Below are 18,036 nucleotides of genomic sequence, written 5' to 3'. Positions count from 1 at the left end.
AGGAAGCACAAGCAAAATCAGTTCCAAGGTCGAAGAAATGCAACCCCAACATCCACGGTCTGAGAATGTCATGGTGCCTCTCTCTGGCCTGAAATTCCATCGGTTCACACAGCACAGAAAAGCAACGCACGTCCACCAGCAAAGGAGCACTTCATGGCTAAAGAGAAAATGTGCGTTGTCCTACACACACAGACCTCCTTACGAGAGCATCCTTGGTACCAGAGGGTGGCAGCATCTTTAGTGAGCAAGGAAGGCCTCGAAACCCGCTCGATCACTTGAACGCCACCTCCAGGCCTGCCTGTTTTCGTCATCAAGAATATCTATTTCTTGGATTCCCATGAAACACAAGAAATAATCTTTTCCTACACTGTTTGGTAAGTCCAGAGCAAAATACCTGTTCATGTTCCATGTGTCTTTCAGATATGAGGTACAATTTAAACTGCATTTCCATTCATATTACATGAACTTCTATATTGCCCGTCTGAGTACAAAGGAGACCTTCCTCCAGCCCACCCTCCAAGCCCAGTGCATAAGTTTTAAGAACAAACAGTGATGGGGTTGAAGCCTACCTGCAAAAACCTACCCTCTAGGGCCAACTGAAGCATTCATCTCAAGCAGCAGAATGGAGAGTGGCACCTGTCTCTGGTGGCCAAGTTGTCTCCACTGTTCCTGCTTCTCCTTCCATTCCAAGGATTGGAAAAGAGAGGAGCATCAAGGAAGAGGAAATGTGGAGGGGAGGGGAGTGGGCCAGCCCTGTTACCATCTGTCCTGATAATCTTGCAACTGAATTACGAGTGGGTGGGGTGCAGTGATAGATTCTTAAGTGAGAAAACAGCACTCTGGACATGCTCAGAGGCATCTGTCTTTGTGATCCTTCAGTTATGCCATGACTCAGGCCTAACAGAGAAAACAGGTTCATGGCTGAGCCATGGCTAACCTGGAGATGATCGCAGGTGAAGAGGAACAGGGGATGAGGCAGTGGATGAGGATGTTACGATGAGCACATTAATGGATCTTTAGTTTTGTGTCAACCACATGTGAGTACAGAGGCAAGCAGGGAAAACTGGCATCACTTAGGGAGTGGGGCTTCCTGTGCCCTGGGGTGGTCCTTTGCTCTGACTTCTGTGTTGGCTCATACCCCTCCAAGGTCCTGAATGAGGTATGGATTTTTCATCTGCAGTGCTTTGTACAGCATATCCTTGCAAGAGAGGTTCCAACTCGGCACCAGCTTGTAGAGCTCCCGCATTTTTTCATGGTTGGTCTCCTTCGAGGAGATTTTTTGGTATTGCTCATCATTCAGGACAGTCTCATACAGCATATCCAAGACCCCTTCTACGGTGGTGGTCCGCTGGATCAGCTGTTCCCGGTGTAGCTCGATGAAATGTGGCCCTAGTGGGACAGATGGTCGGGTTTCTATGAGAACGCAAGAAACGGAATTGACCTTTAAAAGTCTGTTGGAGGGAATGCTGTAACATAGCAAAATTTGTGGTGGGTGGGAGGAATAGACTAGCTAGGTAACTGCAAGTTAACATGTTTCCAGGCATTCCGGCCTCCCGGGCATTTGTGGAACCTGAGAACAATGATTGGAAGCTTCCCTTTTGGGTACCATTAGCCAGATAACTAAGTTGTTCAGGGACTACAGACTAAAGAAAGGCACCCTTTGGCCTCTGCCTTTGACCCTGTGCGTAGTCTTACAAAATATTTTAAGCCACCTTGAGGATCATTCAGTCCAAATACAGGATACAACGCTTCAAAAAAAAAAAAAAAAAAGGAGGGGGCTCACCTGACCCAGGATCTTTGATATTTTCACAGCCACTAACATCTGGAAGAGAAAAGAGAACATGGATAGCTATGAAGCAAACAGACAGGGATCAGGAAAGGACAATGACAGGAGACAAACCAGCATCTGTAAATTTCATCAGATATTCTTTAGAACAGTGCTTCCCAAAGTGTGGGTCACAACCAAAGCACAGAGGGTTGAAAGCTGGGCCCTCCCTTGTGCTGCTTTGGCTCCAAATAGGAGCCATTCTGGAAGCCTCATAACTTACCGGAGCCTGCATAGCCCTCCATGGGCCTCAGAATGGCCCTCAGAAGCCTCCACGTCCAGTTTTCAGAAGCCACATCCTGTTTGCTTCTAAAATCCAAAAGTGGCTTCTGAGGACCATTCTGAGGCCCACAGTGGCCTACAGAGTGGGTCACCAGGCCAGGAGAGGCCTCCAGTACCATCAGGAGCATCACAACCCACCGCAGAGGATGCAGTGGGTTGCAGCGCTGCAAAGTTTGGGAACCCCTGGTTTAGAAGGTTTCACACAGGGCTGGGTGCACCCATGATGTAAATAGGCCCACTTGTACCAGGCAGCGAGTTGGGGACCCACTGGAGGAAAAACAAACAGATGCTTGCCGCCTCCATTCTGCTGCTACCAATGGAGCCATCCTGGGCTGGTAATCAAAGCAGGCAATGCAGGGTACACTCCCAGTTTTGTGTAAAGAACTTGAGTGGAGGGAGAACCGAGAACTAGTGGTGGATATTGACTGACCTCTCCTTCCTTGTGATTCAGGAGACTGAATAAGCTCTTCTGAAAGAAAAAGGGGAGAACAAGAGTCTCGAGCAGGAATGGGGCTGGGATGTCCTTATCAATGCTGCCTCCCAAGCTGATGCCCAGCAAAGGGGTCCTCTCTGAATCACAGCTCACCTCGCCTCACACAGGCCTCCCAGACCAGCTCCCCCTTCTTCTTCTCCATCAGACTGAGCTCCAGCCTGTCTGGCATGTGCTCCGCGTACAGTTCAAGGTACTGCTGTTCCATTTCTGCATCCAGGTATCTCAATTCCAGTTCCTGCCAGAGAGATTTAAGATTTCGCTTTAGCAGGAGCGGGGCGCGATCGCTCCGCATCCACTTTCCCTGCTGCGGGGAGCCCTGCCATGCGTCGCGCCGGGCTCCCCGCACCCCGGGGAGGCTGCAGGAGGGTTGGGTAAGTGCACCCAAGTCCCTGCAGCCCCCTGAGTGGCGTGATCCTGGGGATCGCGCCGCTGCCTTCCCCCAGCCTCTAGGCTGCCTCCGCCCCTTAAGGGGGCAGAGACCAGGGCCCTCAGGCTGGGGCATCGCGACACCCCAGTTTGAATAGCACTGTTGTAGGGGAAAAGAGAGGTTTGTGAGCATGGAAAAACATGATCTCAATTGGAACAATGGCAGGGACAAAGTATTAAAGCCCTCATGCCCCTGCCAGGCATCAGAAGAATCTTTGCTGTTTTATCATCTCCTTGTCTCACCTTGGGACTGATTGTGAGATCCTTTAACCTCTGCACAAAAAAGTGAGAGCCAAGCGTCAAAGGCTTATGGGTCCCAGAGGGTTTCGACACTCTCTGGGAATGACAAGTCCGTTCATAATCATGGACAGCCTGCCAAGAGCAAATAAATAGAATCACTTTTGAGATATGCAACACCGAACTTCCTGGAAGATTTGTTCCTTTTCCAATGGGCCTGAGGACCTTCAAAGCAGCAGCTCAGTCCTTCTCCTTGGAGCCTGGTTACTTTTCTCAGTACTTCCAGGGCACATGAAGACTACTAGGACCAGCGGCAGACCTCCCCAGTCCTGAATCCTGAAGGTCCAAGAGCATGCTCCCCTGCAAGCTGTCGCTGCCCCCCCCAAAATCCACCCCCCCAACTCACCTGAGGCTCATGGAGCCTCGTGCAACCCAAAACTGCGTTGGGGAAGCCTCTCTGAGGTTCCCCGATGCTATAAGCTGTGCTTCCAGAAGCACAGTCTCCGACCCTGTACGGAGCCTCAGAGAGGCTTCCGCAGGATCCTACAGCATCACACCTGGGGCATTTGCCCCATAGAACCCAATGGTAGGCCCGAAACAGACTAGGACAGTGACTAATAGGTGCAACATTAAATTCTCTGGCCACATAGGGAACTAGTCAGGTCCACTGAATTATGGACAGCCTGTCCATGAGGTCAACTGAGTTTGGGGGTTTGTAGCCTTAATTTTCTCAGGAGTTTCAAAGCAGACTTAATTTTGGATGGATGTGCTAAGGATTGTATCATAAAGCTGCAAATATTTGCTTACACAGTCTGCGACAGCATCACCATTATTTACTGAAGCAACCTCCACTCTCTGTACAGTATACATTCTCTGACACCACATCAGAGTCAAGACTGCACATATCAGAGGTAGAAGGATTTAGTTAATCTGCAGTATCTAATGGAGTCGGGGTTCCCAGTTACCTTTCTCACTGAGCTGTCATTGGGGAGGAGGTATAGGTGAAATTTTGGGGTTGAAGTTCCAGGCACTTGATACAGTAGTGTCACAGCATGGACCTTTATCTTTCGCTTAAAGAACGACTTCCGTAGGACAACTCCACAAGGAGAGAACCTGGGGTTTGACCACACAACATGAGATGGTCCCACACTATCCGGCTTCTCAAGGCTCATTTCCTCTTCAACAAAATGGGCAATGTGGACCTGGGAACTATCTTTACCTGCCAAAAAAGCACAAAGGGGAATATAGGTCAAAAGTAAGTCTGCAGCAATGGGTCAGGGCATGAGAAATTTAATTCACCCAATCCTGAAGGCTCCAAGTGGTTCAGCAAACCATAAGGGAATGTTATTGAGCCATGCCAACTGAAGCAGCAAGCATTTGTCAGGCTTCTGTGCAAATGTCACTGTGTTATTAATGGCCTTTGGTGGCAATGCACTAGGGCTGTTGCAGGCCACACATAAGGGAACAGGATGACTTCTGAAACTAGAATTGCGTGTGTAAGATGACAAACAGGGCAAAAGCAGTGTGAATTTAAGTAAGATATGAAGTAAGATACAGGAAGTAAAATACAGAGATTTTGCTGATGCTGCTTTAAAGATGGGAATGATCAGTACGGGTGTGCATCTGGTTCCCCCCTCCTCAACTTCCAGAACTCTCCTCCCAAGCATATAGACTCTGTAGGAGGCTGCTCCAGAAACTTCCTTCCTATATAACTTAGGGAAATAGGATGAGCAACACAATGCAATAACTGAACATCTAGGTGTGTGGAACAAGTAGCACTTCAGAAAACACTACCTTGGAGGTCGTGGCTTTGTTCTCCCTATGTAGCAGCCTAAATTTAGCCTTGAGGATTACCTGACAACATTTCCCCACATTGTTGTTGGTGCTGGCATGCACCACAATTGCTATCTCCCCTCCATACTCCCTGCCAGCCTATTTAGGTGAGACATGATGTCTACAACCTTCCCACCAGGTAGGAAAGGCGCCATGTGGTTAATACATTTTTGATCAACCTTCCTGTCAGGTTCCTGATGATTGAATTGCCCACTACAAGGAGCTCCCGACTCCCCTTCCCTGGAGGAGTATCTTTAGTGCAAGTAGATGGGGGCACATCTCCTAAAGAGGTTTCCACGGAGGGATTATTTCCCTCTTCTCCAGAACCAGGTCCTACTCCTCCTACCACAGCAGTAGAGGAGCTGTCGTGAGCTAGACTCAGACTGCGCTCTCTATGGCTCCCATGTAACTCCAACTGCCCACTTGATTGTTCAATGTTTTGAACTCTCAGGACCAAACTACATGATATTAAACCTGTCTTTGATCCACGTTTAATCAGGAAGTGGACTGGCAGTAGTTCTTTTTTATCAGAAAAATCAGCCATGGGGAGCTTGATAAGGCCTGAGTGGCCCTGCAGCAAGTGGAGCCAATACTTTCTTCCTTTACTGTTTTTGTCCCAAAACTTGCCCCAAAGCAGCTGAGCAGCTCTTTCCTGTCAATAGCTCATTCAGGGGCAAAAAGCCACTGCCGGAGGACAATTTTTGATGCAAAAATGGTAAAGGAGTCAAGTGCCAGCTCCATTTGCCACATGCCACAGCCGTGGGCAAAATCATGCTCCCCCGTGGCGGATTTTTTGATAAAAAATTACCACTGACAGTCCACTTACTGATTAAACCTGTTGCTCAAAGACAGGAGGACCTCACATGGTGAATTTTTTCATCTGAAATGACTGGTTCTGGTCACATGTTGTTTGGTCATCAAGGTCAAGTATGCACCCCAGTTTGTAGAACAACCCCCCCCCCCCACTCCTTGTTCCATGCAGGTACATCCAATCACTACTGCTGGCCTCATGGCATTTTGGCACATTAACTGAAGGCCTGCAGAGTTGCATGGAATTTACTCCTGGGTGGCATTCCTGTTGTGGCAGGTATTCCATTGGGAAGCATCCCCCCCCCATACCTGCAAGACAGAGGAAGTGAGGGAAGTAAACAGCTGTCACAGCTTCAATTGGGTCCGCATGGACGTTGAGCAAAGGGCCAGCAGCGGTCAGCTGAAGTGCACTGAGGCTCTGCTGATGCTTATGCCATGATTCACACTCATATGTTATAGTTACAGCTGATTTCACCTCAAATTGGAGTTTGGTAAAACAGCAGTGGAGGAAGCCAGCCCCAGTGGAACATAACCTGAAAGTAGCAAAGAGAAAGAGAGGCGGGAAAGTGATCACGCAACTTCCCATGTGCCATTTTCTCACTGGTTTTTTTGCTTGGGGACAGAGCGAAGACAGAGATCTTGAGACCCAGGCTCAGACAAGACATGACAGTGTATGTGTTACAGTCTAGTCCAGCGGTGCTCACACTTTTTTGGTTCGAGAGCTACTTTGAAACCCAGTAAGGCCCGGAGATCTACCAGAGTTTTTTTTACAATGTTCGCGCCATCATAACATATAACATTTATGTGTACAATGTATGTTGGTGTACCTTGAATCCCACTGAGTATAACAGGACTTACTCCTGAGTAGACATGCCTAGGATTAGGCTGTGAGGCTGCAATCCTAGCCATACTTACCTGGGAGTAAGCCCCATTGAGTACAATGGGCCTTACTCCCGGCGTTTCCTCCCAGAGGCACCTGAAGGGGGGGGTCGGCACTCCGCGATCTACTCATTTTGCCTCGCGATCTACCAGTAGATCACGATCCACCTATTGAGCACCCCTGGTCTAGTCTGAAGCTTATTTTCACTTTAAAAAATAGAAGCAGGAACCTCATCCAAATTGGAACCATTGCAGAGGGGCAGAGGGTGTTCTGTACTTTTTACCCACTGAAAATATCTTTTGAAGCTGCTATGGGCCCTCAAATCTGAAGAAAGGGGGATTTTTGGCATGGTAGCGTTTCACAGTCTTTTGAGATAATTCTATCCAACTTTCCAGCACCAAAGCAGCTGAAATGCAGCTGTGAGGTAAGGGATAAACCATTCTCTTACCTTGATTCTCTTCCATGATTGCTCCCCCCCCCCCAAATGCAGCATGTGCCCCATTGGCAAAGCTGCATTGGTGTTGGAAAACTGGATGGGATTCAGCCCTTTACCTCCATGCCATGATCTCAGTTTGGATTAGCTCCCCTAAGCAGTCCTATTTTAAGGGGGGTATAAGCCCCAAACACAATCAAGATGCATTATTACCAAGTCTAGTTTGACCTTCAGTAGAAGTAGACATTCTAGGTACAAACTTACCCAGTAAGTAAAGCATTTTCTTTGATACTCAAACACAAGTCTTGGCAGAAACGCAAGTCAACAGATGATGAGACTTTTAATCTTGACTCTAGAAGTGCTTTCACATTTGTTAGAACTTCACTGGGTTGGTAGATGTCTCAAAACTGTGCACCAGGGCACAACAATGTTACAATTCCAGCCTCTTCAACCTGCCCTGTCCGGCAGCCCAATCTTATGCTGCCTTGGTGTCACGCAGTACAGTGGCGCTGAAATCTGGCAGCTATAGCAACTGCCGGATTCTCCTCAGGGTAAGGGAACATTGATTTCAGAGTCTCCTGAGCTGGCACAGAACTGAATAGACCTGAAGAGGCTCTGCAGCTAGGGAGGGGAGACAGGATTCAGTAGCAGCCTTTGCCACCGTCCCTGGCCCCTCCTAAGCCCAAACTGCCCTCCAGCCCTTCTTCTCTTGGCCCAGTTTCACCCCCTCTCCACTATCCCCTCCACCCTGAGGAGCCTCCCCACCAAGTGGTGGGGAATTCACTGCTCCATGATGCTGCCAGTCCTCCATCTGGCTCAGAGGACCAAAGCTGACTGTTGTGGGCCTTTCCACCAGTGCTGAGTGTCTCCCAGTGTCAGTGAAGTACCTTACGGCACTTTTGCGATATCCAGTGCTGGTGCTAGAGACCTTAGGATTCGGCTCTTAGCCATCCTTTTTTGATGTTGCCCCCATCTTCTCAGAGTGTTGGGTGCTCTAAGGCAGTGGGTTCTATCTGTGTTCCAGGAAACTCTGGAGTTCCTTGATGAGGAGATTGGTAAAGGCAGGTAAACTTCACTCATAGAAAGTGAGCTGAACCACAGCTGAACTTCCCCTACAATGTGCAGCCACAGAAGTATGCTGGGTGAGCCACTCACTATAGGGCCTTACTGCAGTGCCACTGCCTGTGTTCCATAGGATATTCCCCAAAGTGGTTTCTTAGCAGAAAACACAACACAGAAAATAGGGTAGAAAGTCTGAAAACCCTTGTTCTGAAAGATCAACTAGATATGCTCACCTGTAGGTTTGGTGGCTTCCTTGTGGTCTGCAAAGAACCTGAGGCCTGATTTTTTCTGGAGGATTCTGAAATAAAGCAGTAATAATTAACATGGTATGATGGAACTGCTGAGTCAAAGGGCCACATTTCCCAGTGGGTCATGTATGACCAGTACATAAGCTTGTCATGAACCCGCCCCCCCCAGGCCCATTAAGACTAAGACAACAGCAAAAAGCAAATTTTAAATTTCTTCATTTGTGTGTTTGCTTCTCCTGCCCCTTGTTTCTACTTTGACACATTATATATCATTTAAAGATCTAGCTCATTTCCTCTCAAATTCTTGGCAGGGGTTGCAGAGGTTTAAAACAGATGTATAAAAACTGGAACAATAAGTAGCATAGTAAAGTGCTAGCCTGTGCAAGTTTGCTAAGAAGGAAATTCCACTGTGTTCAGTAGGACTTACTCCTGGATAAATTTGTAACATGAGTTAGGCCCAAATCCTAACCCAATTTCCTGCACTGGCATAGCTGCGCTAATGGGACATGTGCGGCATCCTTCAGTTGGGGGGCACTCACAGAGGCATCCCCAAAGTAAGGGAATGTTTGTTTCCTTAACTAGGAGCTGCATTGCTCTAATGTTGGTGCTAGAAAGTGGGTTAGGTAGGATTGCGCCTCTAAATTATCGTCTCTCCGGCAGTCACTGGGATAAGTGGTGGCCTAGACACAAATGGTGTGCCCCTAGGCAAAATTCTCAGTTTGTCTCCTGCTGAGCCTGTTGCTTCTTCTCAGCTCAGAAGAGGATAGAAAAAAACTTTAAAAGCAGAACCTGAGCACTCCTACTGATGACATCACCGTACCTGCTGCAGGAGCAGTTCTGAAGCTCCCTTCCCTCTTGTTCTGATATACCCCTCCCTCTGACCTGGAAAGGGAGGGAGCCTTGCCAGAGAGAGAGAGAGGAAAGGCTGTAAAAAGGGGGGACTCAGAAGAACAGAGACTGAGCTACAGGCTGGGAACAGATCTGTGACAGCTGGTGAAGGCCCAGTAAGGAACAAAGATACTCAACTGCAGAAAAGAAACAGAGGTAAGCCTGGATCTGGTGCTGTGCAGGTTGTGCTAGGAAAGCAAGGGCCCAAGATACACTTAACAGGTAAAACTATTGCACCTGAAGCCTGGAGGCTCATTAATGGTTCTCTGATGGTTCTGAATGGGAGCCTCCACAAGGGCTCTCAGGACCCTGTACAGCCTAAGAGGAGAGGCTGAGGTGTGAGTGCCCAGTGACTCATTCCTTCCTTTGTGTGGTCAGTGAGAAAGGCAGAGACAGCCATCAATTTTAGTTTCTGGAAGAGATACAGACCAAGATGGGAGAGCCTGCAGTGGAAGCAAACACTGTTATCCTAGACATGTTCCCTCAAAAGTAAGTCTCCTAGTGTTCAGTGGGGCTTACTCTCAGGTAGTGTGTATAGGATTGCAGTCTTAGAGAACTGGCAGCTAGCTGCTCAAGGCATGCCTTGAAGACACATGCAGCTGATGTGGCTTGCAGAAGTATGCACTACCTGCCTCCAGCCAGCATTCAAACCTGTGTATCTGTAAAAATAAAGCAAGCATGACGCAGACACCGCAAGCTTCCTGCGGTTTCTTTTCTAACAAAAGTTTGAAGTTGGGTTATGCTGTGCCCCTGGAACTTCTCACTGTTCGGGGAAGTGGAATTTGAGTGCGTAAACAATATCAACACATTAAAAAACAGAAAGATCAGCAGTACAAGTAAACACTAGGTGAGGGGCAACTGCTTTCCGTACTGTGAGCCAGCCATTCTCAGCCATTGTCAGAGACCCAACTTCAGAATGTCAGATCTGCAAACCAATTCCAGTTCGGTGACTTCCCCTTCAAAGTATCAATCATTACAGCGCCTTACCTCCTCACGGCAACACAAGTTACACATGCCATTTTCCCAAGGATCTTCCCAAGGATCTTCTTGATACTCTGTAAATAGGAGGAGAAATTTAGGCAAGAAAAAGTTTGAATCAGTAAAGGTTGGGCATATGCTTATCCTACAACAGAACTGATGTGAGTTTGTTGTTGTAGAACAATAACTTCAGTGACAGCAGCTGGCCTGGCCTGCAATCCTTCCCAACCCTATCTGGAAACGCTCTATCATTAAGGCATGGCTCTACTCCTAAATCTAGCAGCAAAATCGAGTAAGTTTTATGCATCATTATATATCTCAGATAAGGGGAATCAACAGCTTCAGAAAAACATTTCCCTAATGCCATCCCTAGATTCCACTCCTCCCTCCTGGAATTTCATATCAAGAGATCCAAGAGACCACTGAACAGCCAAGAAGCAATAAAGTATCCAGCAGCTAGCAGATTTACTTAATGAGACACCACAGAAGGGGACTATCCCACCAAACTTGGAGCGAGTGCATACGGTAGTTGTCCTCAAATCCAGAAAATATAAAAATTGCATAGGCTCCAATACCAACCAATTTCTTTCCCAAACCAGGATTCAGAAAGTTTATCTCCATGAAAAAACCCTCCTAGACGGAATCAAATCGTGAGCGATTATATTATGCAGGATCAAAATGGGTCTGTACCCAACAGGCAAATAGCTGACAATATGAGGCCACCCTGAATACAATTCACGATTCTAAGCAGGATGAGGTCGCCGTGTCAGGTTGAAAGATTGCACAATGCCTATAAAAAGTACTTTTTCTCCAGTTTTATGTCCCATGTTGGAATGAGAAAATTAAATCTTGAAAGTGGGACGAAGGGAAGGTAGAGAGGAAGCCAAGCTGTTAACAGTCCGATCCTCACTCCAGGTATGCCAAGACTTCCCCGCCCAATGAGTGTAAGCACCTGCGCCAGGTAAGGCAAGCTCTCTCCCCACCTCAGATGAGCAGGACAGGGTCTCACTGCCTGCCACAGAAAGTGGCAGAAGTTCTCCCTCTCACCAGGGAGGTGTGGCGAGTGGGGAGGCAGGTGAGGCAGCGCTTCCCCACCAGCGCCCTTTGAGAAGTGCCACCACCGTGTGGGGCGCCCAAGTACTCACAATGCACGCGCAGACTCCAGGTGGGGAGGCTCTGCCTCACCTGCCTCCCCACCCAGCGCCTCACAAGGCGGCTGGCAGCACTTTTCGAAGGGCTCCGCGGGGAGGCCCTGCCTCCCCACCCAGCGCGCCTCCCTGCCGCTCCTCCTTACCACTGCCGGCGGCGACTTCGCGGAGCCGCTGGGCCTGCCGGGGGCAGTTGATGGCGTGCAGCAGCTCGGCGGTGACCTCCAGGGCGTAGTCGGAGCTGTAGTGGTCGAGCAGCAGGTCGCTGAGCTCGACGGCGCTGGCCTCCTGCAGCCTCTGCTCGGGGATCGGGGCGAAGCCCTCCTGGACGGGGAGGTCGCGCAGCTTGCGCCTGAACAGCTGCAGCGCCTCCCCCTCCAGGCTCTTCAGCGCGCCCACCAGCTGCTCGCGCGCCCCCTTCGCCACCGCGCCCCCCATCGCGCCCGGGCGGGGGCAAGGCCAGGCCAGGCTCTTCCCTCGCGGGGCTTCCCAGGCCACCGGCTGCAACTGGCCGCGAATCCCCGCGTGGCCCATAAGCGCTCCCTGGAGCCGGTGGCCCCACCTCGCTCCTCTGCACGCGGACGAGGAAGGGGGGGGGGCAACGCACTACAAGACGCTCCACGGGGCAGAACTGGAGACTTTGGCTGCGATCCTAACCACACTTTCCTGAGAGTAAGTCCCATTGAACAAAATAGGGCTTACTTCTGAGTAGACCTGGTGAGGATTGTGCCCCTCCAGGAGGCCAACTGAAGCAGGTGCCTCAGGTAGCAGATTTGGGGGAGGGGTACCAGTGGTTCTCAAACTTTTTAATGCTGGGACCCACTTTTTAGAATGACAATCTGACCCACCGGAAGTCATTAGAAGTGATGTCATGGCTAAAAGTGACATCATCAAACAGGAACATTTTTAACCATCTTAGGCTGCAGTCCTGTCCATGTTTACCCAGGAGTAAGTTGTTGTGGAGAACGCAGAGCTCAAATGAGGATGGCTCTGAGATGAGTGAGCTCTGGGAACCGGGCCCCCTCTACCTGGGTGGGGTGCAGCTCTGCCAGCATCTCAGAGAATTGTGGCTTGAGGGCAGCAGGAAATGGTCCTGGTTATGCTTCCCCCCCCTCTCCTGACTTCTCAGCATGAGCACATAAGAGCAGTTCTGCAGGATCAGCCCAAAAGCTCAGCTGGTCCAGTATCCTGTTTCCCACAGAGGCGCATTTGTTGCTCCTGCAAAGCCCCCAAAGGCAGATTTCTCTCCCTCCCACCATCATTGCTCCGCTGCAGCTGGTCTTCAGTGGCATTGAACCCAGAGGCAGCACTTATCCACCATGACTAGTGGTTCTTGATAGAGCTGTTCCCCGACAAACTTCTCTTTTAAAGCCATTCCATCGAGTGGCCATCACCACATCTACTGGCACTGAATTCAATAATTGGTGCTCATGGAGCTCCATTGCACTGAAAAGGGAAGTGATACTGGGGTTTCTTTGGTGCCTCCTAGGGATTTCCTGCCTGTGTTGCAACAACCTGCGCTTCTGCAGACTGGAACGTGCAAGAATTGCAGAAAGGGAGTTCTGGCTGAATGAGGTTGTGGGGAAGAAGCAATTGTGGTGGGGTGGGAGAAATAGCAGCTCTGTGACCCAAGGAAGTCTTACAAAATGACTGAGCTCATTGCCTTGAACAGCAATTCTGCTCTTCAGCAGTAGGAGCAAACCAGCACACAACACAAAGCTGCAGAGGTTCTTTCTACCATCAAGCTAGGATGGAAGTCTGTGCTCTTTGTGGATTTTCAGATGCTGTGGCAAGTCAAGGCTGAAGCTCGCTGGCTTGCCAGCATGTTGCCTGCCAGAGTGCCTTCTGCTTTTAACTGCTGAATGACAGGCAGAAATTCAACCACTACAACAGTTGTTTTACTCTGCTACCTGTAGGAAGCATCTTAAATGGCTGGTGCCTGCAAATGACAGACTCCCTGTGCAAGTGGAGCAGCTGTGGGGGATGTGTTTAAGCATATGGGATACAGATCACTTCATTACCCATTTCTATTTAGTTTCCTTTGGTGTTTCCTCTCAGGAACTCAGGATAACAGATACTGGTTTTCACCTCATCTGATGCAGATACCACCCCTGTGAGCTAGTGTAACTTCTGTTTTAGAGATAGTGGGTTGTATTCCAACAAAGTCATTTGTTACTAAGACTGCAATCCTATCTGCACCTCCCTGGGATGGTAGTAAGCCCCATTCAACACAATAGGACTTACTTCTGAGTAGACATGCATAGGATTGTAACTGAAGTCCTACTGAAATTCATGGGAGTCTTGATATTCATTCATTCAATGGGGCTTGGTCTCAAGCAACTTTGGATACAGTCCAGTGGCTAGGGCAAGGAGATGATTTGAACCCAGGTCCCCCTGGTTCCAGGCCAGCATTTTACCCTCTTTAGTGGTTAGATGCACATTAATTTTATCCAAAATGGGGCCAACCTTTTAGGACCACTTTCTAGCAGAGGAAAAGTATGGAAAAAGTAAGCTTATACAGACTTAGGGCACAATCCTAACCCCTTATGTCAGTGCTTTCCAGCACTGACATAAGGGCAATGCAGCTCCGAGGTAAGGGAACAAACATTCCCTTACTCTGAGAAGGCCTCCATGAGTGACACCCAACTGCAAGATGCAGCACATGTCCCACTGGCAGCTCTATGCCAGTGCTGGAAAGCACTGACATAAGGGGTTAGGATTGCGCCCTTAGTAAAATAATTTGTTTATTTGCAAATATACAGACGAAGAAGGGATTTAGGGATAAGGAACCAAATGTCACAAGACATAATACTACAGTACTAGAATTTGAAATTTTAATAGCTCTTTTGAATGGTCAAACCACCTTGCATGTATTCTCCTCTCAACAACCCTGTAATTATGTAAGTTAATGTTATTGCAGCTGAGGCCAAGTAGCTTGCCTGAAGCCACCTAGTTAGTTCACAGTGGAAGAACTGAGGAAGTTCTGATTTGCAGCTCAGTCTCTTAGGTTGCACAATTTCCAGGGAGTAAGCCCCACTGAACACAGTGGGACTTACTTCTGAATAAACATGCCAAGGATTGCGCTGTCACCCTGCATGCAATGCTAGTTCTCAGAAGAAGTGAGATCTGGAAGACTCCTGTGAACACAAGGCTGCTTCTTGCTCTAGCTTTGCATCCCAACAACCAGTTTTCTCTCCAGGAGAGGAGAGATGCGTGATAGGAGAAGAAACTATCCTGATCTGCACCCACAGGATGCTTTGCAAGGGGGATTTTGCTCAGGGCAGCATTCTTAGTAAGCATTTTTTAGCTGTTTTGAGGCTTGGGGGCTCCCCACACCCTCTGGAGGCCTGGCACTGCCAGGGGTAAGTAAAAAAAAGCACTTTTGTCCCTGGCCATGATCACAATCATGGCAGTCACATTGCTGCCATTGCCTTAAGGGAGCAGAGACAGGGCTTCCCTGGCAAGAGTGTCGCAATGTCTGGGGTGTTGCACTCTGGATGTGCTCAGAGGCATTTTTCTTTATGATCAATCATATATGCCCAAACTCAGGAGAAAACACACCTGTAGATGCAGAACTCTTCATATTTGAAGCAGGGCTGACGGTGAACCCAAGAGGAAGAGGGTAAGATGATGGGGGATTTGCAACAGCAAATGTTATTTGTAGTGTCAATACTATGTAAGCACAAAGGAGAACCGATGAGACACAGCAGCTGGATTTGCTGTGCTCTGGAACAGTGTCACACTGTATGCTGCCCCATAGCAAACAATGTGGGGAACAGGCACTTGGCTTGCCTTCTGGCATTCCTGCCCCCCAGACATCTGTGGAGATTCGAAACATCCAGGAATGAGTGGAGGGACTCACCTCTGCTTCTTGGGGTCACGTCAATGGATGACACACTGGTCAGCATGCAGCTCAAGCACCTTGAAGGGAGAGACAGCATGTGTATCTATGAAGCTAGCAGACAGTGTCAGAAAAGGAGAAAGGCAGAGGATGAACCAGTGTCTCCATATTTTGTCAGAAGTTCTCTAGAATCTTCCTCCTCAGAGAAACCTAATAAGGTGCAGTTGCAGCTGATGCCATGGCATTGGTTGAGATTTAGCTAGCAAGTCTTTCCAGTCATGCCTTTGTTGTGAAAGTTCAGACACTGATGGCCAGACACTGGGCTTTCACTTCAATTGTCTCACATCTGTGGAACCTTCTTCCTAAAGAGATGAGGAAAGTGACCTCCTTGGTTGTGGATTTTTTTTTCGGGGGGGGGAGGAGGAAAAAGAGGTTCAAAATATCTGTCATGCTTTGGCTTTTTTCTGAGGCTGTTCTAATGCTGTTGTTGATCATCAGCAACTAGTATATTGCTAGCTTTTACAGTGTATTTTCATTATTGTAAACTGTTTTACACTGCTTGGAAAAGTAGTACATAGTTATTTGGATTAATTAACCATCCATAAGAAGAAGAGTTCCTTTTGCTTCCTCCTTGACTCTTGGAGAATGGCAGCTCTGCCTGGTGGTCAGTATGGAACTCTTGCCTCAGTAGCAACCCAGCCCTATCACTGGGCTGCACTGCTGGAACCCACAGTCCAACAGCACAGCCCAACTTACAGTGTTGCAAAAAATGGTGCTCTATAATGCACTACCAGGCTGCTGCCAGAAACAGAGAGCAGTGGCAGCCTTAGATTCAGTGGCACTGGAAAGTCAGTGGTGAGAGTGGATCTTGGGTGGCGAGCAGGAGGATCACGCATGCTGGATCTTATACCCTTTTTTAAAAATTTCCCTGTCCCTGTTTCCTCCTCAGACAAAATAGGTGGCATATCCCCAAGGAAACCCATAGGCAGCCTCAGAGCTTATGTGGAGTAAGTAAAACTATTTTTACATACCTCCCATTTGCCTTCAGGTCAGCCACCACCACAGGATGCAGCAGACGGAGTGGCTGCTTCAGTGCTGGGAGCATGGGACAGGCTTAGGGTCTAATATCCCAATTCCCCGTTGAAACAGCCATGTCAAAACAGCTTGTGCTGTAACCTGTGGGGGTGGGGTATGGTTTGGGAAGTCTCCTCTAGGTAAGCCTCCAAAGCACGGAGGGCTCTACTCAGACCTGCAAAATTGCTGGTGCAGGTCTGTCTGGACCCAGGCTATGGGATCAGGACCAGGAAGGGAGCTTGGATTCAGGAGCCACTGCTGCTGGACCTGCCCCCTTCCTGGAGCTCATCCACCCACCTCTGCCCGTCACTGCCGTGTTGGGCCCTTCCCCCACTAACATACCTAGGTCTGCAAGCTGGTTCTGAGCCATCACCAAACCTAGAGCCACTGCAGTCTCACTACCAGTGTTCCAGAAGTGCGCAGCTCCACTCTGCACATTTTCGGAAGGCTGTTTGGAGAGCTATTGGCTTGCCAGAAGGCTTCGTGCACTGGAGAGGACACTCTGTTCCAGAACCACCATTCAGAGCGCGATACCATAGTCTGCTCAGTCTGGAGAGTGCCTCTCAACAAGTCCTCACTGACAGTTGTTTCCTGCAAAGTCACCTCATTATAAAGGTAATGAGAGAGAAAAAAACCCGATTCCTAGCTGGGGCAGTTGGCTGTATGGTGTGCACCTTCTCCCCATGCTTGAGTGGCTTTTCTCCAACCTGGAAAGCTCACATTTATTTAATATTAGAAGTTTAATATTAGAAGTATTTTGGTTCTTTATTTAGAAGTTTGGTGATATTTTTGTGATCAGAAATATGCTGTAGGAACGCAACACTTGAAAACATATCAATTAACTTACAGTGAAATTGGTTTCATTATAAGTCGTTCTGCTTAAAGTTGCCTTTTCCATGAACCTATCAGCAACTGTAAGTGGGGACATGATGTCTGTCCCACCAAGGACTCCCAAAGTATCAAAGCACAATTAAAATCCACCACGCTGTACAATCTATTAGGGTTATGTGGAGGAGGCAGAATCTTCTGGTCCCTGGAACTTGCCTCCAGCCAGAGAGGGCAGAAGGAACTGCAGATGGACTGGGAGCTAGCAGCTGATGGTAAGGATACCAACCCAGGAAGTGGCTCTTCTGTTGATCTATGCCAGGGGTCTCCAAACCCCAGCCCGGAGGCCAGATGAATGATATATAACATGATGGTATTATTCAAAAGTACCAGGAATTTAAAAATTTTGGCCATTTGTAGTGTCACCCCCCCATCTGCTGTGACCTGCACCCCCCCAGTGACACCACTGGCAAGAAGAAAGAAAAGGTTGAAGTACTTTCTATTGAGCAGCAGTTATTTCAAGACCAGCTGTCTTTAGAGCTGATGCTAAGAGCTGGTGCTGAAAATCAGAACTTTACAGGTTTGAATGTCGCCTCTGCTGTGAACTCACTAGATGGCCTTGGCAAAACCTTTCAGCCTCAGTTTTCTCATCTGCAATATGGGGATAATTCTTAGGTGCAACCTTTTTTCAAGGAGGACTGATGGCTATTCTGATTCCACATCATTGTAGAGTGGCTTCATCCAATTGCTATT

At 48.5% G+C, this 18,036-nt stretch overlaps 1 protein-coding gene across 1 annotated transcript; it reads right to left on the bottom strand.

The window, feature by feature from the left end:
• Nucleotides 1–992: 992 nt before the first annotated feature.
• Nucleotides 993–12,031, bottom strand: LOC136652300 (NACHT, LRR and PYD domains-containing protein 1b allele 5-like). The gene is made up of 10 exons (XM_066629231.1): nucleotides 11,690–12,031; nucleotides 10,405–10,472; nucleotides 8,515–8,579; nucleotides 6,216–6,439; nucleotides 4,229–4,482; nucleotides 3,270–3,398; nucleotides 2,694–2,835; nucleotides 2,538–2,576; nucleotides 1,784–1,822; nucleotides 993–1,413 (listed from the first exon to the last, which is right to left on the bottom strand). The coding sequence occupies exons 1-10, from the start codon at nucleotides 11,979–11,981 to the stop codon at nucleotides 1,133–1,135; spliced, it is 1,533 nt and encodes a 510-aa protein (XP_066485328.1). The 5' UTR covers nucleotides 11,982–12,031; the 3' UTR covers nucleotides 993–1,132.
• Nucleotides 12,032–18,036: the final 6,005 nt, after the last annotated feature.

The sequence above is a fragment of the Tiliqua scincoides genome, chromosome 5 (assembly GCF_035046505.1).
Source record: "Tiliqua scincoides isolate rTilSci1 chromosome 5, rTilSci1.hap2, whole genome shotgun sequence".
Classification (NCBI taxonomy): Eukaryota; Metazoa; Chordata; class Lepidosauria; order Squamata; family Scincidae; genus Tiliqua; species Tiliqua scincoides.
This window is presented reverse-complemented; position numbering and strand designations above follow the sequence as displayed.

Excerpts from the sequence above, each read along its gene's own strand:
- LOC136652300 (XM_066629231.1), bottom strand. The coding sequence starts at position 11,981 with ATGGGGGGCGCGGTGGCGAAGGGGGCGCGCGAGCAGCTGGTGGGCGCG. Across the intron at positions 2,836-3,269 it reads ATCTCACAATCAGTCCCAAG|GAACTGGAATTGAGATACCT; the intron begins GTGAGACAAGGA and ends TCTCTCTGGCAG. Across the intron at positions 1,414-1,783 it reads TATCAAAGATCCTGGGTCAG|AAACCCGACCATCTGTCCCA; the intron begins GTGAGCCCCCTC and ends GCGTTCTCATAG.